The following is a 27,065-nucleotide window of genomic DNA, read 5'->3' on the forward strand; positions in this document are numbered from 1 at the left end:
GGTGAAGGATAATAGAAGGCAGCAGGTCTCATTCTCTTAATCAAGGGCTACCTTCAAACCAGTATCAGGTTGTGTTTTTTAATTCGGGTTTGTGGAGAGCTCTTAATCCAGTTTCCCTTTTTAGATGTTACTGCAAACTGTGGTTTAAGTAAATGTTTCCATTCCAGCTACAGCTGAAGGGTAGGAGGAAAGGAACACTTAAGTTTATTGCATTGCTGATGCTTTGTTTTGTCCTAGGCATAAGTGTTCTAGCCATGGAAGAAAACAGCCTGCATAGATTTCATGACTAGGCTATTGTCCTGATAGTGGCAGTATTTCTTGATCTGAGCTCTCCTTGGATTTTTTGAAAATTCTTAAATATGGTTGTAAATGTATACTTTTTTCAGAGGCTATTTTCTGGTACTACGTGAAAGAAGTTCTTAATAAACATGAGCTACAACGCTTCTACTCCTTGAAGAATATCACAACAGATGTTGGCAGAGGTCGTGCCTGGTTACGCTGTGCACTAAATGAACATTCCTTAGAAAGATACTTTCATATGCTGCTTGCAGATAAAAATCAGCTTAGGTAACTTCCATTTTAATGTTTTCCTGGTGGGTAAACTTGTGTGGGTGGAGGCTGCCTAATGAGACATTTGAAACTGCTGTAATGGGCCAAAGTTTCTAATTATGGTATGAATTAAATGTGAGCTGAAACTATGAAACTCATTTGGAATTTTAAATTGCAAAGTGCTTGTTCATCATTTCTGTCTTTGAGGAATCTGGAGAACTATAGCCTTCTTTACAATTTATGCAGTGCTTTTAAATTTTACTTTAATAAACCGCTTGTAATGCACTGGATATAGAACAATTTTATACTAATGCCCCCATGATGTTTTACTGATGGCAAGTTGAGGTGATGATGTAGTTATTAATGGCTTAATATAAGATTTTCATATGGAAAATAGTTTATGGGGCTTGTGTCCTTGAGTAGGTATTTGAATCTACCTTTTGAGTCTGAAATGCATCATTGTTGCATGTGGGAGGTCTTATATGGCACACAAGGTGAACATCTACTCTAGAATGTAATCTACTAGAGATTCCCTGTCCACCTGTCCTTTCTTCACCCCTTCTCTCCATTTAATATTGGGGAATATGTTTCTGTCTTTGATCAGAGATTGGAAATTACAGTAGGATTCCCCTACATGTACCTCCAGCACATTTTTCATGGAACTGCCAGTAACATGACCCAACTTTGCACCTTGCTTGACCTTCCCATTTTATAAATGTTGGCTGAGAACCTCAATTACTATCCCTGCCAGGGAAGATGAAGAAAGAGCAAAGTTGGTTCTGTCTGGTTTGGCACCCCAAATCATTTTCTCACCCCTGCCTTATATTCTGCATCACCAGCTTTTTAAGTGGACAGGAAACTACAGTAAAAAAAAAAAACATACTAAGGCCCGTTCCGCACGGGCCTTTGCGGCGCCCCTGTCACATGCTAGGGGTTGGCCGAGGACCTAGTGTCCATACCGGCCTCACCCCTAGCACGTGACGGGGGTGTAAAAATGGCTGCTCCCTATACACATGGGCGTGGCCATTTTTACGTGCCGGACGCTTAGCATCCGCACGTAGCGTCGCAAAAATGACATGTCGAGTGTGCCATTGGCTCCTCGTCTCATCATTTCCGCAACGCAAGAAGAAGTGCCATTTTGGAGCCTCTTTTTAGCTGCGCTGGGAAGCCTTGCGGTTTGGCCGCTGGGGCTTCTCGGCGCAGCTAATGACGGCGCAGGCAGAGCACTGCTTTTCAGCACTCTGTAACGCGCCCAAGATATGCATTATATGATCTTGGATAATATCAGGCTCAATCTATTATTGGCTTTTGGCATCCGCACAGTGTCGTCCAGTGGATCTGTTTCGAGTGGTTAGGGGCATTCTGCATTCCGCCCCACAAGAGCAGTATATGAACCACTCAGTCACCCACTGTGAAGAGTTTGCACAGCACTTTGTGGATAAAATCGTTCAGATGCACTCTGACTTGGATGCTGTAGTTGATACAGGTCTGGGGGATGTAACCTTGGCACCTGCTTGTTCAGTGTTATTGGATATGTTTCAATTCATGCAACCTGAGGATGTGGACAGAATCTTTGGAGAGGTGAGAGCCACCACATGCATACTGGACCCAGGCCCATCTTGGCTGTTGAAAGTAGCAAGGGAGGGACTGGCTGACTAGGTAAGGGAAGTAGTGAATGCCTCACTACAGCAAGGCAGGTTCCCAGCTTGTGTAAATGAAGCTGTGCTGAGGCTACTACTGAAAAAATCTTCCCTAGATCCCACTGGATTGGAGAACTATCAGCCAATCTCAAATATCCCCTTTCTGGGCAAGGTGTTGGAACATGTGGTGGCCTCCCAGGTCCTGGTGTTCTTGGATGAAATGGATTATCTAGATCCATTTCAGACCTGGCTATGGGGACAGCTTTGGTTGCCTTGGTGGATGACATATGCTGAGAGCTGGACAGGGGGAGTGTGTTGCTATTGGCCCTGCTGCATCTCTCAGCAGCTTTTTTTACCATCATCCATGGTATCCTTCTGGGTCACCTCTCTGGGATGGGACTTGGGGGCTTACAGGGGCTTCAGTTCCTCTTGGAGGGGCGAACTCTGAAGGTAATATTGAGAGACTTCTGTTTGACCCCTGGCCATTGTCCTGTGGGGCCCCTTAGGGTTCTGTTCTGTTCTGTTCCCCATGTTATTTAACATCTGAGCCTAAATTACCAGGTTTTGGCTGTGGCCAGGAGTGCATTTGCACAGTTAAAACTAGTGCGCCAGCTGCGCCCATTCCTTGAGAAGTCAGATCTGGCTAAAGTGACACATGCCTTGGTTACATCCCATTTCGACTAACATGCCTTTTGGAAATAGTTTGGAAACTTCAACGGGTTCCAAATTCTGCAGCCAGGCTATTGACTGGGGCTGGTTATAGGGATCATGTCACTCTCCTGCTGAAACAGCTACACTGGCTACCAGTCCGTTTCTGGGCAGAATTCAAGATGCTGGTTTTGACCTTTAAAGCCCTCAATGACTTGGGTCCAGACTATCTGAAGGACTGTATCTCCCTATACAAGCCAGCCGGATAGTTAAGATTGGCAGGAGAGGTCTTTCTCTCAATCCCACCACCTTCGCAAGCTCAGTTGGTGAGGACTCCGGAGAGAGCCTTCTCTGTGGCTATTCCCAGACTGTGGAACTCCCTACCATGGGAGGTCAAGTCAGTCCCCTTTTCTCCTCTGTTTCTATTTAGGCAGGCTTTTGGTGGGTAGATTATATTTGAGTAATGTGGTGTGCTGTTTTAATGTTTAAATATTTTTATTGTTTTTAACTACTGTATATACTTGAATACAAGTTGACATCATGTATATGTGGAGGGTACATTGTGGGGCCAACATTGGAGATTTTGGTATGACCCATGGAGCTCATTTTGGGGCAATTTATAGTCGAGTATATACGGCATACTGTTTTTAATCTATGTTTTAATGTTGGTAGTATTTAATTATTTTTTAACTTTTGTAATGAATGTTTTAGCTCCTTTTTAAATATATTGTAATCCACCTTGAATCCCATTGTGGGAGAAAAGTGGGATATAAATCCTGGAAATAAATAAATAAAATAAATACTGTCTGATGAACATTCCCTGCCAGTCTTCACTATGCTGGTGGACACTTAGGCTTGGACATAATGATGTGGGCCAATAAACTCTGATTTATTAGACTTGGTGAAAAGCTTCACCCATTATCAGATCCTTTTAGCTAGAGATACCAGATAGTGAATCTTTCATTTTCTGCATACCTACCTCAGTTGCAGTTCCTTCCCTGAACAAAGATCTAGTCTTTCTGTCGGTCATGTGTCCTGGCTTGCTTTGTGCTAGCTACTGTATAGGAAGGGCTTCAGCTTCTGAGTTCTGAAAGAAAAGGAGAGAAAGAGGTAAAAATGTCTTTCTTTCACATTACTTAATTAATTTGGGTGCCGCGGGCTCCAGATATACCAGTCTGTATGTCGAAAAGTAAATTAACAGTTCCAACATTCCCAATGAGAAACCAAGCTCCTTTTCTATATGTGGATTTGTTTACCTTTTGTTCTACCTTTGATATCTAGTGTCTTCTATGAAGACTGGTCCTTCATGATGGATGAAGAACGCTCTAGTATGATTCCCACTATGGCAGCTGGTAAGCATAATCAGTGTTCTTTGATAGTGAGTAACTTTGAAAGAGGCAGCTGTTGGAAAGAATATTCTAGATGCCACAGCTTAGTGTTAGTGTGAATGCTTTATTATTATTATTATTATTATTATTATTATTATTATTAACCTTTATTTATAAAGCGCTGTAAATTTACACAGCGCTGTACATACAATCTTTTTAATTGGACGGTTCCCTGCCCTCAGGCTTACAATCTAAAAAGACACGACACAAAGGGAGTGGTGGTGGGGAAGGGGCCTTTCTAGTAGGATAATACATATAAAATACATAGCAATATAGGAAATGATTCAATAAAACAGGCACCAAAAGAACATCAAATAGTAAGCGACAATTATGCAATGCCTGGGAAGGCTTCTCTGAACAGGATGGTCTTCAACTCCGTTTTGAAGCTGGTTAAAGAAGAGATGGCTTTTGCTCGTGGGGGAAGAAGGTTCCAGGAGTGAGGGGCAGCGAGTGAAAAGGGGCGAATCCGAGATGGGGCAGAGGAAATCCTGGGCTGGGACAGCAGACCTTGACTACCAGAACGGAGAGCCCTAGTGGGAAAGTGGGGAGAAATAAGGTCTGATAAGTAAGGAGGGGCCAGTCCATGGAGGGCTTTAAATGTCGACAGCAGGAGCTTTTACTTAATGCGGAAAGGGAGGGGGAGCCAGTGAAGGGATGCCAACACAGGAGAGATATGGTCAGAGTGGTGGGCGGATGTGATAATGCGTGCAGCTGAATGCTGGACAGAAATTAAAGGACGGAGGTGAGAAAGAGGAAGCCCTGCCAGAAGGATGTTACAGTAATCAAGTCGTGAGATCACTAGGGCATGGACCAGGATCTTGGCAGTAGAGGCGGAAAGATAAGGTCGGATTTTAGCAATATTGTACAAAAAGAATCTACAAGCCTTGGCTGTGGTCTGGATCTGAGGGATACACGACAGAGAAGAATCAAAGATAAAACCAAGACTGCGGGCTTGCAGGACTGGTTGAATAGAAATGTTGTCCACAGAGACAGAAAAGGAGTGTTGAAGGGTGGACTTAGGAGGAAAGACAAGAAGCTCCGTCTTGGACATGTTGAGCTTCAAACGCCGATGGCGCATCCACTGCGAGACAGCTGTGAGGCAAGATGAGACTTGCTGTTCAAGCCTTGGAGAAAGGTCAGGGGCGGAAAGATACAACTGGGTGTCATCGGCATACAGATGGTAGGAAAAACCAAAAGAGCTAATGAGTTTTCCTAAGAGCAGTGTGTAGACAGAAAACAGAAGGGGACCCAGAACAGAGCCCTGGGGAACTCCAACAGATAAGGGAACAGGAGAAGAAGTCTGACCACTTGCAACTACTGCAAAAGATCTGCCAGACAAGTAAGATCTAAACCAGTCAAGAACAGAGTCTGAGAACCCAAGGTCAGAGAGTATGTCAATTAGGAGAAAGTGATCAACGGTGTCAAAGGCTGCAGACAAATCAAGAAGGATGAGAACAGAGTAAAAGCCATTAGCCTTGGCCCGTAAAAGGTCATTTGAGATCTTAGTGAGAGCTGTCTCTGTGGAATGCCTTGGGCAGAAACCAGACTGAAAGGGATCAAGGATGGAGTTGGCTTCAAGAAACTCAAGACAGCGAGAATAAACAACCCATTCCAAAACTTTAGAAAGAAAGGGAAGAAGAGAAATGGGACGATAGCTAGACAAAGAGGAGGGGTCAAGAGAAGGTTTTTTCAGAATTGGGGAAATGAGAGCTTTACATATTGCAGGTTCAAACCTTGGCATCTCTAGTTGAAAAGACCAGGTAGCACAGTCTCCACCTGTGACCATTGAGTTCTTCTACCAGAGAGTAATCTCAGGTGGGCAGAAACTACTTCAAGTATGTGACCTGTTACAGAACAATAGTTCTTGACTTCCAGTTTCTACCCATAGCAATAATTAAAAACCTTTTGTCTGTAAATTGAAAAGGATGCTTGGGAAGAAACAAGCATAGATAGACGCGTAAAAGGACTTGTGAACTTGGTTCTGGTGCTGATCACAAATTCCTTGTTTGAACATATCATGTACCATCAATCTGTTATATAATAAATAGCAGAGTTTGGAAAATAAACTTTTCTGTACTACAGCTCTCAGAATCTCCCTAGTCAATATAGTCAGTGGTCATGCTAGCTGGGAAATTCTGGGATCTGTACTTCAGAATAATTTTTACAAACCCTGATTCCTCATATAAATCCTCCTGCTTCCTCCCCTCTTTTGTACCCATTTAACATCCACTGGGTATATACTAGTGTTCCAGTAAAAAACAAAGTAGAAATCTAGTTTCTATCTAGGTTGAGGTTGAGCCTCCTATATGCAAAATGTTTGGGATGGAAGGCGTTCAGATTTTGGTGAGTTTTTTGCATTTTGGAATATTTGCATTTACATAATGAGATATCCTTGTGATGGGAACCAAGTCTAAACACGAACTTCATTTATATTTTATCTACAACTTACACACATAGTATAAAACAAAGTTTGTGTACACTGAACCATCAGAAAGCAAAGGTGTCACTATATTGGCAACCTATGAAAAAAGTTTTGGATTTTGGAGCATTTTGCGTTTTGGATTTTTTGGATAAGAGATACTCAACCTGTACAGGAATAAATGAACCAACTATCATGGTGTGTCATCTTCCTAGATTCCTTGTATGGATATTACTATTCATAAAGTTTCTCTCAGTTGTGCTAGATAATGGGTTTTTATTTTATTTCATTTGGTTTCTCTTAAGGATTGAATTCTATTCTATTTGCAATCAACATTGATAACAAGGATTTGAATGGGCAAAGCAAGTGCCCACCCACAGTTTCCGACCTTCTTAAGGAATCTACACAGAATGTTACCTCTTTATTGAAGGAATCTACCCAAGGGGTTAGCAGTCTCTTCAAGGAGATCACAGCATCCTCTCCAGTTTCCATTTTAATGAAATCTGAGCAAGATGCTGACCCCTTGCCAATTCTGTCAAAGAGTGTTAGTGGTGGTGAGTACTACATAGATGACAGCATTTAAACGTATTGCTTGTGTATACAGTTTATTCATGACAACCAAATACAGGTTATAGCCATCAAATTACAAAAACAATTAAAACCCTTTAAAACTTCCACCGTCAATGAGCTCTAACATCTAGAGCAATATGTTTACACTAATATTACAAAAATATGTCATACAAAAACATCACATTTTTCCATACTCTGTTCAAATTAATATAATCTGCAGATTCCCTTGCTGGCCTTTATCCTCAAAGTCTAATCTAAGTTTAGCTGCTTTCACAGCAAATCTAGCAGTGTTGAACACGACAAACTTAGTTGTATTAGCTAACAAGTAAGTGATTTTCTCCAAGTCATTTTGGTTAGCTACTGTACAAGTTTTAAACTTCTCTTCGGAAACTTATCTCTTGGGGTTTTATATATCTTACAATGTAGCATATAGTGTATTAATAATATCTTTAATATCTCCACTTCCACAAATGCAAATACGCTGCTCCTTGGGAATCTTTTTATATTTCCCTTCAATGTAGTTGTCTCGCTCCGAGAGATTTATATTGGAATGTGTTTGATGGTCGGGTGCGGAAACGCTACAGAATGAATAGCTATATTTTTTACAATCAAGCTATTTGTTCCCTTTCTGCACACCCTCTCTCCCCACGCCCCACTATCCACACTTCACCTATTCCATCATCAGATCAGAACTTCACCTCCCTCCCTACCCTTCCTGTTCAGCCAACGTACATCAGCCCCTCCACCCGTAGCCAGATAGTCGTATTGAAACAAACTCAAGAGTCTTCGTTACTCAAATCCTAGCCCACCTTGAGCACATCCACTCACATACTTCACTCATTTAAAATAAACCGACTGAGCCACCATATTAGCAGCAGATTATATAATCTTATGTAAACACAGCCGGGTAAACCCTATTCCCAGATACCTAACTTCAAGTTTTAAGATTTCAACTATCAGCTCGTTGCCCACTCTACCCCCCCATCTACCTTAAACAAGAAGATCATGCGCGAACGAAAGAACCATTTAAAACCAACTATAGTCTTGTCTACAACTTAGATAGACACACCGGACATTTACTGATTTTTGCCGGACCCTGTCCCTACCCAGTGCTCAAGTTTAGATCCAAATCCGCCAATACGCCCTTACACTGCACGCACATACTAAAACTAGAAGTATGCTTTCATATTTGTTTGCACCGGAGCGAGTGACTAGATCTCTTTATCTGTAGCAACCGCCGACCACGTGAGCTTGCAAGCTCTCTTGGCACCTACAATAATACCCCTGAATAGCGTGTATGACCGTTTCGGCCACTCTCTAGCAGCTAACCTACATCCATGCCGTCAGCTGACCAACCACTACACTTATCAATGTACAAGTCTCGGTTCTTCGTTCCATAGCCGAAAATAGTTGCCAAAACGTATACAACACAAGCTCACATTCGGCTGAGAATCTATAGAACTAATGTTTACATCCCTTATCGAACTTCAATCATTAAATGATGAATGAAAATCCTTATTCGCCTTGATCCCCAACCCTGGCAGAGTGTCTCGTCTCGTCAAATCCCAATCCCAGGGGATCATGCTGAACTGCCACCCTTTGCTCCCCATTCAACCCGTGTCAGTCGATCCTCCTTACGAGACCCATAAAGCCCCGCACGCTCCACGAAAGTCTCTCCCGGAAAATCCCCCCTTATCTTTCATTATTACCCCTCTCTTACCCTGGCCCATCCTCACTCTGCTCTATGCTCATATCTCCTTTCAACCTTCCACCTGATCAGTTGCTTTGCTTCCGGAACAACGCTCACTCTCCCAACCTAATCAGCCACCTCCAACCTTTTTATTTTTATTCTGTTCCCCTCCAGATCTCACAGTGTAGAATGAAAATCCAAGATTAGAGCCTACCTACGCCCCTTCTCTATTTTGCTGTACCCTCCGAAGATCAGCGAGACCTCCCTATTTATAAATTGTTAATACTCGAAACCACATTCCCATTCCCCTCCTCATCCTCAAGTCATCCTTAATCCTCTTCGATCTAACATTGTCTACACCACCCAATAACCTGCAAAACTCGACCAGATCGATCTGCTCGCGTCCCTACTGCATCCCCTTAACTCCAGTATCTCCATTGTTACTACCTCATCAACTCAATCCCTAAGACTAACTTACTCTTAACGGGAAAACTAGGTGCAACCTTTCCCGAGATGCCCTGTGACTCGTTACTAGCCCCCTCTACAGCCCTTCCAGCCACGCCACACGCCTACCCTTACTTTTCACGCTGCCCGTGAGTAGATTCCCTCCTCACAGCACTATGATATCTAGACCTCTAAAGACAGATAAAAGACCCACTCAAACAACAATTATTTTTGCGATTTGCCTAAACTATCTTTCGCGCACTTCTACCACTCTGTTCCCCGATTCTATATCCTCCAACACCAACTATCAGAAGCACAAACAATGCACCCTACAGTCCTTATATATGTCTGATATCAATGCCTTCCTAGTCTGGAGTCTCCCCCTAAGAGTGTTGCACCACCCTTTATCCCCCCCTCCTTACCCACTCCCTACATGCCTCCTCCATCCACCGCCCTTCATCCCAGACCAAAACCCACTCCTCTCTACAAACCAGCAACCCAAACAATTAAACGATATTCTTGTGCTCCCTACATAGGTCCAGCTACGACTCCTTTCCCCTCACTTTCTCCTCGGCAGCCCTCCGCGGCTTGCTGTGCCCACCTCTTCTATCTTTCCCTTCCCTCTATCTTCCATGCTCACTTCTGCTTTGGCCTCTCACGCCACGTGTATCCCTCTTAATGCCCTGCCCTTTCGTTCTCCGTCTACAACACGACTCTATCTCCCCTCACACCCCTCTATTCGTAGGCCAAACTTGCCCCCCTTCCCGCACACCTATCTCACTCTGTAGATACCATTTCTCTGCTCTCTCCACTTTTCGCGTTCTCGGTACCCCACTCTTCGTTCCGACCCCTTGTCTCCCCACTTTTCTTGCGGCCTTCCCCTTTCTTCTTCGTCGTATTCATCACAGAACATTCCCTCCTATCCCATCCTCCTCTTTCTCCCGACAGCTCCCCCTAGTCTTAACTCCAACAGCCCATTATTGCTTATGGGCCTCTTACCGTCTTCACACCTACGTATCCCGCCCATCCTAATACCCGTCAGAATCTACATCCCCCCCCCCAAAGTCCCTGCGGTTTCTTAACTCGTTTTCTTCTTGTATACCCTCTGCGTCTGCATAATTAATCATTTTACGCAGTCAATATTTATCCCGGACTCAATTCATCCCACGTTTAATTGAACTGTGTCTCAATCATATCTCCCGCCTGGTACTTTTCGCCATCTCTTCTGCCCCCATACCTACATCTTCATAACGCCTAGTGCCCCGGCCCTTACCCTCAGGTTTCACTCGCGTTTTCCCCACCCCAATAGCAAACGTTTTATCAACTAGTCTACCCCTAAAGGTCTGATCAATAGCTATCCAATGTTTATTACGATAGATACCACAACGTACAGTGAGACCCCCTATTCCAAGACTTGTCGAATTCTATGCTGACACACGCGTTAGAATTGCTCTTTGGCATCTCTAATGTCACGCTCCGGTTGTTCAGTGGATCCCACAAACTCCCTTACGGCTTCCCTTGGAGTCCATTGTGTTCTATTGCAACCAGATGTGGTCAGCTACCCGTTTAGAGGATTTATCACCAGCCGACCCACACTTGACTAGCCAATCAACCGGACTATCCAAACGGAAGAAAGCTACCTAACGGAGGTACGGTAGTACCATACCGACAATTAGACCGAATAGTGAACCCCAATAATAAGCTGCTCGGCCACAGTGCGTTTCAGTGATTGTGTCCGTTTGTTTGTCTCGACCGAATTCTTCGATTACATCTCATCGCCGACAAGATAGACACTATTTACTCAGACAATACTAGTACCCAATTTCTCCTGTACGCGAATCGACCTAGTTCCTTGTTTTACAGTTAGTCTAACGCAAACTGAAGACAGGTTCGACAATGCGCCCTTGATTCCCAAACTGGAAAAAGCATAAGCTAAGACAAATAATAAACCTATCACTAGTCTCACGTTGCCTCGTCTACAGGCCCCCCCTATCTCATGCCAAGTTAACTATCTGGAATGTCACAAACGCTTACAGCTGCATGCTAGATTATACTTCTGTCCATCCTAATAACTCCACTTTTAAGTTGCAATATTACACCCTTTTCTATCAACAACGTTTACAAATAGACCTATCTAATCTGAGATTTGTGAAGTTCACAAGGTCTTTCCCTACATGTGCTGGCATCTTATTAGTTTTGTGTGTTTTTTCAGGTCTACTGTGGCCATGTTCTAATCATTCGCTACAGAACTCATCTACGAACCATAGCGTCCACCTATACGCCCGGAAAAGAGACCCCCTGTCCAACAAAACACATACCTACTCAAAAAACAATAATTGAGATATTGATCGCCACCTAAACCAACGATTATTTTTGTCTCTGTCTGGCGGCTAACTTTTTCTTTGTCCTTATTCTTATATGTGTTGCGGTCTTCACTTCCGACACTGATTTACCTAGTCAATTCCGTGCATGGGCCCTCTCCACTTCCAGTCCCCAGCTGCAACGTGTAAGTTTGTCTCGCCGTGTCGATCCGCCCAATGACATCGACAGCCAGCCCGTGATCCTGGATTGTGTGCTAGTACTACCACAGATACCCGCCAAAGATAGCCGGACAGAACTGGGTCCCCTCTTGTGGCTGACATACCAGGCGTACAACACTAACCGTTTCCGTCTTCCTTAATTCACGTTGATGGATGTAATCCGCTACTCCAAGCTCGGAACATCTCGTGGCAGGACGAGCCCGCGTGATCGCCCCTAACAAACACCTTATTCCCAGAAGTGCCTTAACGCCTCGGGGATGCGTCATTAGCTGGTTCAGCGCGCGTGCGGCCTCGCACGCCCCCCTATCTAGGGCGCTTATGGGCGCGTGAATTGCTGCTTGAATCCTTGTGCAGTCAAGAGCATCTCATCGTGCCACATGAGGGGCAGTCCGCTGGTAACTGCCTATCCCCGCCACAATCCAACACTCGCATGGGGGCCAACTGTACCTCGTACTTAGTTACTTTTCTTTTATTTGTTGGCTTTATAAGCTTATTGCATTTGAAATGTATTTCACCATTGGCAAAGCCACTACGCATAACAAACACCAAACATTGCGGTACCCCACTCCCATTTTTAGATAAAAACCTGATGTTCGAACGACAAACCGAGTTCCATGTTCTTTTTAGTAGCCAAGCGTTTTTTAAATACGGACAGTGTTAATACAGCAATAAGCCCAAGCATTACAGTTACTTGCATCGCCTTTGTTGTTCACGGGACCTACTGAGCGGCGGAGACATTTGGCAATGATGTGGGTTTCCTTATCTTCCCCAAAAATCCTGTTCCCTAATTATGATCCCAAACTTGCAGAGGATTTGACATGTACCATGATGGTGATCTTGGAAGAAAGAACCCTAAAAGAGATATTTTTGAAGAGTTTCCCCGCTTGAAGCACATATCTATTAACATATTTCTCAGCCCAAAATGACTTTATGCCGTACCGAAGCCCTTGATTTTCTAAGAAGAATTGTTACACACTTCTTGACCTCTGAGATTTGCACCTCAGTCTTTCCTTCATCATCAGTCTTTCTATGCCTAGGCCACAATTTTTCACCCCACTGTACAGGAGGCCCGAGGACAGTTAAGTTAATGCTTTTGCTCATTATACTGGCTACTGTAAGTTGGACAACCTGTTGTCCAAATATTGATTTATTCTGCAGGACCGGTTTCGAGAGTGGGCAATTAGTGTTAACAGTAGCCCAAAAACCTGGGTTAGAGTATGCACCTCGTGACTGGATCCTTTTTCACTGGGAGGCCCATATTTGAACGCCCAGAAACTATGTTTCCAGTAATTCGCTAGTTACTATGCAAGGCTGGGTTTGGCTTCCGACGTACTTGTAGGACGAACAAGCCTTATGAGAATTGGCTCTCTTCCATCTTACTGATGCTGTGATGTACCGTGATGCCTTGGGTTTTCTGTCAAACAACTGCCTAAGTTCGCTTTACCTTTTTTATTTTTCGTTCTTTGTAGCCACAATGTAATCCTTCATAACACATTTGTGACCGCAAATCCTCGTAGAATCGGAACAGCGAAAGAAGAAAAAAGGCTGACCTATCTACGTTAGCCCCCCCTATATTTTCACCACTTACTCAACCAATCCTACTGCCCCTCTCCCACATCCCCCCCCCCCCATCCGAGCATAAGGAAAACATACTCACAATCCCCCCCACCACACCGCCCCCCCCCCCCCCCCACTCCCACCGCGCCCACCAGCCCCCCACCCCCACCCCCCCCCCCCCGCACTCGGCCCCCCCCACTCCAGCAGATGACAATCCTCGTTGCGTATGTAAGCATCCGGCCTATCGTCCCACAGCGGCACGTAAAGGGAGAAGCGTTCGTCCACGACTCTAAATCACCCGCGTACACTTTCCCTCTAGAGGAACGGAGTACCCAGTTACCTGACCTAGTCACGTACAAACGCGGAAGAGCTTCTCGCTGTTCACGGACTAAGGTATCCAGTCGCTAATAGTGCACTCTTGAATCGCTCTCTTAACAGTTCCTGAGGGATCCGCTGTGCGCCTCTCATATGCCGTCACTCTCGCTCCCCCCGCGTCACTCACGTGTTCTGGCCTGTCCTATGCAGTATAGATTCGACCCACACCAATAGCTTAACGGATTTCCCTACCGCATCAGTATGAGACCTGACGCTCTGTCTAAATACATGTCAAACCTCGGGGTGTCCCGCTCGTAGGCCATTACACTTATCCCTCCTTCACGTTAGTTCGGCTGTGCTGCCCAGGCTTAACTAATATGCACCATCGCCCGTCAGCCAGATTTCCTAGTGTTGCCTTCTACCCTGACCGAGCACCTCTGAAATCTTTCTAGCAATCCTAGAGCACCCATACACCTATTGATCTCTTCACGTTCAAGTAGGACGAGCCCTGATGCCCCCAGCATGACGGCGGATCAACTTCTTTACCCTCATACCACTTCGTGGATCCTGACCACGAATCGCCGCCGCCTCTATTTTCTACTACTCAAACATGTCCCTTTATATTGCTGACCACCCTTCGGGATCCTGCTAAGTGGCGTCAGCCACATTCCAGACCCATGTGCGAGACGCGACACGATATTGGCCAATGTGGTGGAGGCACTGACCAAAGCCTTGAAGCCGCCCAGTGATCCCCATTTTCGCACAGGCTGAGCCTCGCGTTCCCGCGTTTTTAACATTCCCCTTGATGCCCCTCGTCACCCCTGTCCCTTATAACTTCGCCTCTCGACAATATGCCCCGCGCCCTAGGGACACTTATGGCACTTGCGCCCTTTTTAAGGCGGTGAGACCATCACCTCTTGAAACGCGCACTTGAGCTCCATGCGTTACTCGAAGGCTACCGGATCCTCCGCGTACTGGGGCACTCGCCCCGACCTGCCGAGACGCTCTCGTTTTTCCAGTCCCCTGTATGATGTGCTACCAAGCCTATGAGACGGCTTTAGAGATGTCACAGTTAGCTCAGTCCTTACTATTACGCTAGAGCGCGTAACTTTCATTGCTTGATGGCCGGAATGTGCCCGTTTACTCTTACATGTTCGTCCGATGTTGGATAATGATTTTCATCTTTGTTAGTTAATCATTTGGCAGAAGCCTCACACACCTTATGAGGGCCTAACGTTATAATCTCACGGGTACCTGTTTTTGAACAATTTTGGTCGTATTGCTCGCTCGTCCCATCTATTAGAGAAAGTTTCCCCTGGCTATTAATGCTTTATGTTTCGCCCCCTACTTGGTGGTGTGTTCCCTTGCTCTGATGCGGTGGCATAATGCTCGTTGCAGGTTCACCGTATGGGCTTCCTTACCTTCTGCCGGTCATCGGTGCACGGCTCGAGTTCGATACCAAGGGTCTTGCGGCCAGCCTTTTCCGTGGATGGATTGCCCAGATTACGTCCAGGTGGCGCCTCAACGGACAAGTGGGCAGCTCCTCTTTTCGTCAGCGCGCCGTGACCCCAGCACCTCTTTGCGGAGCAGCTTTCTCCTCCCACAGTGTCGCGATGCAAAAGGAGCCCTTTTGAGGCAACTCTTAGATTTGGGTTGGTACAACCATTCACACATCCATGTAACAGTTATCATTCCTCTAGCCCACATTTCACTAGCTTCAGCGACCCCGGACAGGGACTGAAATCCAAACCTCATAATATAAACCTCGGACTATAGTTGTCTGGTCACACCCTCTTTGTTAACATTTACATGACGATGAGTCACCTTCACTCCACGTCCTCAAGTTCAGGCCTACAGAGGAACTCAATCCCTGATGCCGAGGCACCCAGGCGGTCGCTGCCCAGTTTTCCAAGCAGACACCCTGCTCTCAGACCCTTCTGCCCTCCCACCCCCCGCCTCACCGCGTGGCTTACTCTTTTTTTCTAGTGCCAGAATACCTTCACTGGGCGACCAATAACCGTCGACTGTGTCTAGTTCTATGCACGCCTTTTGGTTGCTTTTATTGTTGGTCGTTGGCTATAGGTGGGAATGTATTTTATGTTATGTGTATGTGTGTGTGTGTTTGTTTCTTATTTTCTGTATAATATGTGTTCTACAACATTTTGTGTTTTTTGCCTTTGACCACTCCTACACTCAGGCCTAACTAGCTCTCCGCGGTGCGCTGGTTCTATACACGCCCCGATAGTTTTATGTTAATTATGGGTATTTTCTACTTGTAGGTTCTCTCTCTGTTTTTGACATTCCACAGCCTCCCTCATTGTGTTATTTGTATGGCGCACACTATTTCGCAACCCTCAATCACTTTTGGTTCCCTCTTGCTGGTCTCAGCTAGTTGAAATTCACATACCTGGCTAGCACGATTTTCCGTTGGTCTGTCGATGGCCTCGATATCTTGCTATTGAAAAAGGACGCAGAAATTCTTCATTGTCACCCTGGTCCCAATTGGGACTGCCTCGGCCGATTTGATTCGCGAGTCTCGCAAAATGGATCATGCTGCAGACTCTTTATTGTACTTAATAGCTGTGCTAGACGCTCGGACTACCTTAGCCGACGTGGACGACGACTATTGCTGGATCTTAACCATTCCTTAAGTTTTCGTTTTACGTAATCTACCTTCATCTCATCGTGGATACTGGCAGAAACCACCAGTCCTCTTGTAAACACGCTTTTTGTTGACCTTCTGCGTTCAGTCAACATTAGCTCTATCACAAACCTGGATCACTTCTATCTCTGCTGGCTCAGTATTACCACGAATATATTCACGAGCCCTCGCCACAGACCCATCGCCCGCCCCGTGTGGGAGGCTCCCCTCTCCGCTCCCTTGACTGTCTTTCTCAACGTACGTTGCCCAGGCTTCTCTGCGTAACGCTTAGCCGCAGTGAGAACTCTGCTAGAAGCCTCAACCCGACGTGGTAGCCTCCCCGGGATAGCAGTGCCGCCTCGAGCCGACCACTTCAGCTGCGACAGCGCCTGAGACACTGGCCCGCCTTCTTTTCCTGAACCCCTGGTTCGCTCGATCAATGTTATTCGGTTTGCCTCGCCCGCTGCTTCTTACCCCCTAACGGCCTCGTTGTGCCCTTGTCGCCGTGTGCGTCACTCCTTCTTAGCCCGGCGGCCTGTCCGCTCTCCACGAGTTCCCTCTCTACCCTGCACTTATTTAACTTACGTAGTCACGGCGGTCTTTGTTCTCTCCGATTGCGTTCCCCCATATACCGCCGCACCTCCCCTTGCCGTTATCCCGAGTCGGCTTTATTCAGCAACCCCTCCTAGACGGGAATATGCAGCCCCTAGACCATGAGTTACGCATGTACCCGTTCACCTATCCCTCGAATTATCACTATTCTAGACCAGCTGTGTACAATGCTGTGAGTATCATAAACAGGGAATACAACCACGAGCTGAACTCGCCGGGATCCTAGTGAAAGTAGGCCACTCAGCAATGACAGGTAGTAGTTTCTGGGGGAACGGGTCTGTACTCTAGCGCCTGGCAGTGTTGGCGCAGGCGGGATCACGCAGACCTACCTCGGTTTTTTCGTTATCCATGCATCTCTTCATCTCCCCATCTGACGTGCCTGGACCAAGTTAGGGCGACGTGATCCTGGCATGGACGGTTCCGGGCCCCGCGTTTCCAGCGCTCGTCTGTGGGGTTGACTGTGGGCTACTTCTTCTTCACGGCTTCATTAGCCCACTAAGAGGTGTCTGATCGTGCATCTTGCTTACGCTGCGTGCACGAGTCTCGATTCCCTCTCTCTCCCCCCTAGCTCCCTCCCGCTCCAACGCCCCGGGGTTGGAGGCTAGGCACACGTCTGGCCAGAGCCAAGTTGAGGATGTCTTCCTGAACCGTGAGAGGGCACAGTTACTTCTGTCGGTATCACATGGCGTGTGCCATGACACGGACAGGATCTGCGACTCATCCCGTTCGTTGACGATCGAATGTGCGCCGCCTAGTGATTCTCGGTTGCGCCATCCCGGCGTGGCGCATGCACCGGTTACCGTGGTTCTCGCGAATTCCGCCTACGAGCCAATTTGTTATTCCCACTACTGCGAGTCCTAGCTTTTCATTACCCGCAGACAAGTGTATAAGACAGTCTTGTGACTAGGCTTGATGGCGAGTGAGCAATGTTGCGTCGTGACAGGAGGGTATATACCTTCCAGCAGCACTTCCTCACCCCACTATCAGTGGCTCAAGGCCTCGGACCCCCCCTTGCAGTACTCCGTACTACTCTTGAGGCAATAGCTCACTCCCCACCTTCGGCCGCTTCTCACTTTTGAATAGTGCCCTCTCGCTAGTCCCCACCAGCAGTCTCATCCCTACCATTACGACCTTGAAGAAATCATTAATACATATTAAATCTACTCAAAGTAGGGCAAAAGTCCTTGATTTTGCTGCTTATACTCACACGGGGTATTGCCAATGTACTCTGCAAGGTGCACATTGCTATATTCATGGGACCATGACGCCCAGCCACCAATGGAATTTAGCGCCCATTCCCAAGTTGTCCCCCCCACGCAGCTCAGATACCCACGCACGCCCACCGATGAGCGCGCAAGGTCGCACCCAACAAACAGGTAGTACTATAGGCTCAAACACTTAATGCACTACATTTTTCCAGAGCTATCTGATATGCATTTGCACAAAACAGGACGGAAAGAGAACGTGACCCTCTGAGAGAGCCATGGGCCTTCTTTATGTGCCAACCATTGGAGCATCCGCTGGAACCTACCCGGATTTATATGGGTCATATTCAGCCTTGGACCACTCAGACGCGTCCGTTTACATGGTTCCTGTAAACTACCGCTGCTATTGCCAAGCAGTGACGCCCTCATAATATACAACCCAATTTCATTTATAGATAATCTAACGTTATCTAAATGCTCTAACAGCGCACACTAATTTCTCGGGTGGATAAATGCGGCGCTGATCATATGGCGTCATTAGTTCTCAATTGCTCAGGCTCGAGCGGTCAGATGGGGGTGAAGACGTTACCCCACAAGCACTAAGTTAGTGCTTGTGTATGGAGTTCCCTGCATTCTGTCCCTTTTTGGGGCCTTCCGGTGCCTCACAACTGCCACTTATTCTAAATAGTATGCTCCTTGCTCGCCAGCCTGAGGATCATCTGCAACTTCCCTTGCTATTATCGGGAGAGGTTTCAATTTCGTGCTGATTGGATAAGAGCCGTCGAGGCTTGAGACAGTGTTCATTTCACTGCCATTTTACTGGGCAAGGCAGGAGGCAGAGCGGTATTAAAGCTAAGACCTACTCAGTCTGGGACTAGATATCCCTATGCGCGTAGTTTCTCTAGACTATTATCGCTCCAGTCTGCGATTATGAGCACTAACAAAGCCTGTAATACGTCGCAGTATTCAGCTCAGACTCGTCTCACAGTCATAGAGACTGAGTAAAGACAGCTACTATGCGAACCATCCACTCACGCCATCTCTTGCTTTTACCGTTGCGCTACACGATTGTTCAGCCTAAATCGTAACCTTTCCCAGCCGTGCCCGAACACTTCTCTGCGACAGATGAACTCTGGCTTACTTCTAGCCCATTAACCAATTACTGCACATCTGCCCATGTCGCTAACTTGTGATACTGGGTAGGCGCAGAAATCACTCTCGGTCAAAACTACACACGACTTAGACTCCCAGAGTATAACTAACGGGGTCGCGAAGAGCTTTGTCATTCAGCTGGTAATTTAAAATATCCACACAAGATATGAAAACGGTTTTCAACCCAGACATATCGCGCCCGAAACTGTGTTTGCACTTGCCTTGCAACGAACAGTAGCTAACAAACACAGTATCCAACAACACCCATGTGTCGTATGTAGCCTTCCTAACATTTATTCTGCAACACAGGTTCATCCTCTCCAATTCAACGCGCAACTTTGCTCATTCTGGGGACCCGGTGATCAACCTGCTACCTAAGACATTTCATTTTAAAGGCTTTTTACTTAAACCAACAGCGGTCGCGGACACACTGATTACTTTTAATGGGTAGCAACAATCTGAATTCACTTTACTAAAAATACTGTACCGTGGGAGGAGCGACCAAAGGATGATATGGCACTTAATCTTACTATTGTCCTGGTCTAACTAGTTTACATATTAAGCGAGTACCTTACTGCTATAAACAAACAAGGACACGATGTCTTGGAGGGAAGCGCTGATTTATCTTTAACCGGATTGACGTGGGAAGAGGGGAAGCAGATTGCCGTTCAACCAATGATACCAATGCTATTGACAGGGATCATAACAACTGCATCTTTGTCCTAATGACAACAAGTCAAATCCTCACAAGTTGTTTGTATGTTAAGAAGTAAAAATTCATAATCAAAACGTGAGGGTTAGAGCAACTTAGCGAGACTCGGGGTGATAAGGAGCTCCGTCTCCTCCTGCTTGCGTCCTCTCCTCAACTAAGATTGTTAATCTCGAAGGCCACAAGGGATTACATGCAGGTACTACTGCTCACTCGTCAGAGCTGTGTGAAATGGTAAAAAGGTATACATATGGGACCGTAGAAACAAAGTTCCTGACATAGACTCGCATTTGCCAACCATCATCCAGCTCCACTTGATAGCCAGAAGTGTGCATCAGTAGTTTGAGTGTTGGCATTCATGTCGACTCTGGACGACCAGGTGTGTTTCAGATGCCTCTACACCCCCTATTCACTTATTTAACAAAAGGAATTCGAGCCTATCTGGATAAGATCTTGGCAGATGAACGTCACCGTCACTTCGATCCTAAGCCTACCGGTCGGGGACAAGCAGCCATGTGGGCAACCCACGCTTGATGCTCTGAAAGCAATACTCTCTGCCACTAGGACAGCCCACCACCTGTCGGACTCCAAATACGGGCAACACAGCAAAAGTCTGTCTACACTTTCGGCCCATACAGGACAGGCCAAAATAAAATATGCTTCAGGTCTTTGGAGGTATTACTGTTTAAGATAAATGCATGTTCAAAGTCCAGAAGTTGAGCCAAAGCTGCACTCGTTCCTCGATTCTTAGGATGCATGCATCATTTAAACAGTTACCTCCAAAGAGACCCAAGCAGCTGGTATCTGATGGTGGGAAGCCCTCTCACCTTCGTCTGGTGACTAGCCCATCCGTTACCGAATGGTGTGGAACAATAGTGACACGACTTTTTTCCACTTTGAGAAATATTTATTTTTGATTGTGTTACAGGAAACGGATTTTCTGTCTGTGACGCCCATGGGCATGACTGGGCACGATGCGGGGTAAGGTTTCTAGGGTTTTAGCTGGTCGATAGGCAAGAGTACTAGAGAAATATTTGCCCATTGCCTCACTTCTTTCCGTACTCTTACAGCTGGACGCGCAGCCTCTCTCAGACACTGGGCCTTCTACGTCCTGATCGCCAATCTATGTCTGTTGCTTAGTTAAGGGCAGGCTGAGTTGGAGTAGTCGCTGGGTTCTCCCCTGCCTCACCTGTGTCTCGAGCGACAACTCGATGCTCTTCAACCTCATGGTCCGCTTCGAGCTGTATCCGCATCTCACGATATCTTACTGATGTCTCTCGTTCCACACTGCGGTCCCGTTCTTCTTTCCCTTCCTGGGTTGCCGCCTGCGCCCGCCTCCCCTCTCCTTCTGTTCCGTACCCTTGAAGTCCTACGCCCCTTCGGCACCCGTGATCCTGAGAGACGCCTGACGCAATCGTTTTCTTATCCTCTTATCCCTTTTCTACATTTTTACTTCTCCTTAATTTAGTATTTTGTACTAGTTGTTTTTCAAAATGGTTTTCTTTTGGCGCCTGACTGCCTTTCGGTCTTGACTTCATGCCTTGTTCATTAGATGGTCTTCTATGTCAGCCACACATCGCTACGTCACGTAGTCGTGCCCCATTGCCGCAAAACGCGAGCAGCGCCCATGCCTCCTATATAGTCCCATGACACGCGTCTATCACAACTAGGTTACTGCTACCTTGCTTTTCGGTCCATCTTTGTTTGCATTCGAAATTGGCTAACAGTTGACCGCCTCCCCTTACTTTCTCATTTGCCAGCATCTTGGCTCCTTTTCCCTGATTCGTAGCCGTTTTCAATTAATGCATCGTTGCACTTAGCTTACTGTTACTGCTTCGCACATCTTCCCGGGACGCTCTTTAGCGACTTACCCGCGCCATTGCCTCCATCCACTTTAACAACATGCCCCCAACTATCGACATATGCTGATCCTGCCCTCGACCAGCCCCATAGATTTTTTATTTTGGCCTACGTTTGTATGGTGGGCCCTTAGGTTATGACTTATAGGTCGTGTATTTGAAGGTTATTCAGGACTAAAAATGAGAAGAAAACATACCAGCTCCTCATGGTATATGGTGCTCTATTGCAGTAATAGACCCAGGGCCATGGCCTCTACTGACACGAGGTAGGACCAGAGCTGTATAGACGAGAGTATTAAACTGGATTTGGTACCTACTATGAAATTCTTTGAGGATATCACGTTATGTTTTCTAATACACGAACCAATAATCATCCCCACTGGTTGTATAGGGCTCAGCATCCTCATTAAGTTCTCGGCTTCATCTTGCCGTAGTTTTGCTATTGTTCTTGCGTCTTACTCACCCCAATGGCACTGGTTCTTACGATTCTTATCAATCTAACATAAACACACTAGACCTGACCTTATCGGCCTTTCGACCCTTATTGGGATTATCCGCCCTGGACTGTATGTATTTCATGCTCACGATGATAACAATCCTGACATCATCTGCCCCCGCCACAATGTAGAACCCCTCTAAAGCTATATTGCAACCCGATGTCATGGAACTCCATCTTTTCCGCTCTCCCAACTAGGCTGTTCGTTCTCGTTTCCTGCTCTTTTTCACTTACTGTGTGCAGGCTGCCTACAAGTCGTGCGCTCACCCCTTTGCATACATGTCTTCCTCCACCTCCAGACTAATACGTAATATGTCTGTTGACATTTTTCAAATCAGGCAACTCTCCAGTCGCGTGCGCCCCCTGGGCCACACGCAGAATATCTTAATATGATTTTGATACTCATTTAACGATTGGAACTTCCCGATGCAATCTCCCCGACTATGTCACGCAACGCACATCAGCGCAGATGGTTATCGTCTGAACTCCGCTCTCCTCGGGCAAATAATTACCATGTCTCGCTGGACCCCTTTCTATTCATTAGTTTTACTATTCAGAGACTTCCGAACTGGTCCATAACTTCTTATCTGGGACCCGCTCACACCTGCCTCATACCAGCTAGCCTCAATGAGCAATCTGCGCCCGTTCGCAGCTTCGGAACAACTACCAAACTGAGATACTAAATACCCGTGATGCCCCCAAATAAAACATTGCTTTATCGCCGACAGACAAATTCTCTCATTACAGGAGCAACTCATCTTCAGTAATAAAACGGAGCTTTGAGTACCACGCTTTGTATCGATCAGCTCTGTTTTGTTAAAGAGCCCGAGACGACAGACCGTCTTCATCTTTACCTGCTGGTCGCGCAGTTGTTCCACCCAAAAACCGCTTGATCCGTGAGTGTAGGCCCTCACTACGTTCCTCCGACCATCGTTTATCCTATCGCATCAACGAACACTGAAATACTACATGTGTTCCATTGACTGTCAACCCCTGGAAATATTAGCCAAGAAGATAGTTCACCTTTTTCATAGCCATTTATAATACGCAGCGTTGGGCATCATTATACACCCCCAGGCTACCTTCATTATTTAAATGCTCAATATCTTATCTGAAGCAGCATATTGGTTATGCTGTGACTAATATTAAGTACTAAGTCAAACCATTTAGCTTCCGCCCTAGCTGATTGTCAAAGTGTCAATGCCAAACCAGTAAAATATAACTGGGCATATCTTTTACAGTTACTAAATCTACTAGTATTTTTGAGTTGGTTCGCTTCAGCATTGAAGTCTGGGCCCTTCGCTGCCCGCCCACGACTTTGAGGGTGTCTACACGCTAAAGTCCGCGTAGTTCTCATTTCTGCAAGCACGGTACAGATTATTGCGGACTCACGGTCTTCCCAACATCGTAATTGGTCACCGCTGCTGGATCCAGAGAATAATAAAACAACTAGTCTGTCTAGCTTCTACTTGATAAATAATTCCAAATCTATAAACGCATTGTTACATATGTAGAAAAAGATAGACTGTAACGCTTGTAATATAACCCAAACTCAGTCGTAATTTTCAATGCTCAATTATTTGTCCTAGGACACTTTCCTTTTTGCTATGCGTCCTGTCTTGAAGCTGGACCAGTCTACTCCCCGTAACCTTCGGCATATCATTAGGTTACTTGTTACGTCTATGATCGTAACTTTGGCTGCCCCACTTTACACTCTATGTTGATGCATTAATCACCTTACCCAGTTTTGCTGTTATTCCTATTTGATTATGGCAGTGCTACCCCCACCCTCCCGTTACACCCAGAACAAACATGAACATTTTGTAAACAAACGCAAAAATTCAATCTTTGAGATTCTGCGCTCCAATGCAACAATTCGAGTAAATCATCAAATTGACCGGGACCGACGTTGACGGTGCCACGCTCGCTTGAATGGGACACAGCAGCTACACAACACTAAACTCGCCGCTTCGACCATTTCTCCACCGTGTGAATCCCTAGCTGTTTTACAATGGTCTCCAGCTGACCCTTTGTTCCGAGTTAGTAAGAGTCAAATCATCTTACCCTTTAGATGTCGCCATCTTTTCATTTAAATGCTTCTCATTCTTTACCATGCGTTCTTCACTTACCGAATTAGGAGATTTTTGTTCCTCCCTTGTCTAACACCCCACACATAACCACGGCTAACGAGCCGAAAAGTCCTAGCACTCTTATCGATAATGACACCTAGATGCAGGACTGTGAGTTTCCTGCATCCTAGTGTAATAACAAAGCACTCATAACAAAACCAGTTCTTTTTCCCCCTGCACGGTTTAACCTACCTCGTGGCGATAGATTCGACTATACTCTTTTCAAGTGTCTATTCTTTAGTTATCTCTCCTTTCAACCTATTATGAAGAGTTGATGACGCCTCAAGTAATTCTAAATCTGTGAACATACCTAAAGGGAACAAGCATACATAGTATCAACCAATCTAGGGATGCTTCTTAAAGCATGTATGTGAAAATATCTTAACCACAAAAATTAACAAACAGAAATAACAGGATGTGAAGGAAGAAAAAGACCTTTTACAAACCCAAGAGAAAGAATGACATCATAAATGCTCCCAAGATCCTGAAATCTGGAACAACTTGACATTTGAAGGGCAGGGTATCAAAATTTACCAGCAGACAAAACTCGAACAATATGTAATATGTGAAAACAATAGTGGTTTCAACCTTCCAAATTGCTGCCTATATATTGAAGAAAAGCATGTTGAAACATTAATAACATCAAATTTCCGAATCTACCAGAATCATTTGAGCAGTTTTATCAAGAATCATATACCTTACAGAATTAACCAACTGAAAAGAAAAGGACAACTACTTTAAAATAATACTATACCTCAAATTAAAGTTGAGAGAGTAACAGAGCTCCAATAGCAGAGGAGCTTTGATTGCATTACCAGCAAATGAATAACTATAACCATTCCGAATTTAGATTGGGAACCTGGCCACATTTGCTTAAATCATCAAGTTCCAAGAGTAAACAGATACATGTCCATGGTAAATTATTGTTCGCCACACTTGGTGCAATTTGACATTCCAATATCTAGTATAGTGAGGAAACTGAAGAAGTCACACACAGATACCACTTTAAAATCAAAGTCTGGAAGATCTATCATTTACACCATAACTGCATTAATAATACAAGTTTATGAGCAGCATATGATTCAACACACTCTAGCTGCAGTTAACCAATATTAGAAAGTACCCCAGGTGTACTCCTCCCTAACCAACCCCTTAGAAAAAAATGGCACACAGTAATAATTAAGGCTTAGCTGTAAAACTGCTATCCAAAATAGAGGCACTGGTGAAAGTGCACCTAATATTTGTTCAGTCCCACGTAGTCCAAGCTTGGTCTTAACACAGGAAGCGTATGTCCAACACAATCCAATGATGTCAGAAAAGTAGGTTAGTGTTTCCATGTGCTCCTTTATTTAGATTCCTGCCAAAGCTCAATGTCCACAACCCAACCAGAACTTATTCACCAATTCACGAAGCAGGGAGGAGGAAATCTATATGAACTACAAATGCTAAAAGGTGACTGGGCACTCCCCACTTCCCTTAGCAGAAGTTACCTTTTTTAGTCAAGAAGGCACAATATTTCACCTAATGCCTCAGCACAACTCTTTGTTAGTTTTAACACTGGAACAGATCTTGTCGCTCAGAACCAGAAGGCACTAGCTCTTTAGTGTGACTGATAAACTCCTATACTATGGTGGAGTTTAAAAGGCAAGCCAGTCTAAGCACTTGATTGTGATAAATAATGAAGCATATAGTTTATGAGGAATGTCCCACACACACACACACATACACAGACTGAAGAAATCCTCCCTTTAATATAGAGATGGACCTTTGCAAGCCAGATGTTTGGGCAACTGCTTCAAAGGTTTCCTATCTTGCCTTAGTTTCTTCAACACCAAACCCACACAGTGTCATTACAGGAAATAAGGCAAAGTTATTGCTAATAAATGTAACCCAACAAGTGCACCATAACGAATACTGTATTGTAAAATCCTGGAACCATCCAATATCAGATGGTCAGAGAAAAGACTGAGGCTGCATCCCCCATGCAGAAATAACTTTAACTGCCATGGCTCAATGCTTGTTGTGGCACCAGAGCTCTGACAAAGTCGGCTCAATGCCTCCGAAACTACAGTTCTCAAGAATTCCATAGCACTGAGCATAACAGTTAATGTTGGTGTCAACTGGATTATTTCTGCTTTGGACGCAATCCAAGAATCGCTACAACACAAGCTATAACCAAGTGGGTTAATACATGTCTCCGATACTGTTGCCAAATCCTTGTCTAGGGATGTTACCTGTATTTTCAATTAATGACCAGGGTCACAGCCTAGCATCTTCCCCGCTCCACAACACCCAGAAATTTCTGAAGACAACGAAACTGAACAAACAACAAACGAAGACTGGGGTGAGCAACACGGTGAATTTAAGGGTACTGGTGCTGTCTCAAAGAGACAAAGACCTGGCAACGTGACTTCCAGATCATCGGGCAGAGGTAGCCAGAAGCAAAGACTGATAATGGAAGTGATAAGGAAGGCAAATAAGACTAGGAGTCAGCAGAGAATA

General features: G+C 45.4%; 1 protein-coding gene across 1 annotated transcript in view; it reads left to right on the plus strand.

The window, feature by feature from the left end:
• The window catches only part of LOC121914451 (sorting nexin-29-like), a 34,969-nt gene extending 17,095 nt beyond the window's left edge, over positions 1-17,874 (plus strand). The window contains exons 5-10 of the mRNA XM_042437858.1: positions 387-567; positions 4,119-4,189; positions 6,950-7,198; positions 15,159-15,292; positions 16,563-16,659; positions 17,582-17,874. Of these exons, the coding sequence (XP_042293792.1) occupies positions 387-567; positions 4,119-4,189; positions 6,950-7,198; positions 15,159-15,292; positions 16,563-16,659; positions 17,582-17,874 (1,025 nt within the window). The remainder of the gene's footprint in view (positions 1-386; positions 568-4,118; positions 4,190-6,949; positions 7,199-15,158; positions 15,293-16,562; positions 16,660-17,581) is intronic.
• Positions 17,875-27,065: the final 9,191 nt, after the last annotated feature.

The sequence above is a fragment of the Sceloporus undulatus genome, chromosome 8, assembly GCF_019175285.1.
Source record: "Sceloporus undulatus isolate JIND9_A2432 ecotype Alabama chromosome 8, SceUnd_v1.1, whole genome shotgun sequence".
Taxonomy (NCBI): Eukaryota; Metazoa; Chordata; class Lepidosauria; order Squamata; family Phrynosomatidae; genus Sceloporus; species Sceloporus undulatus.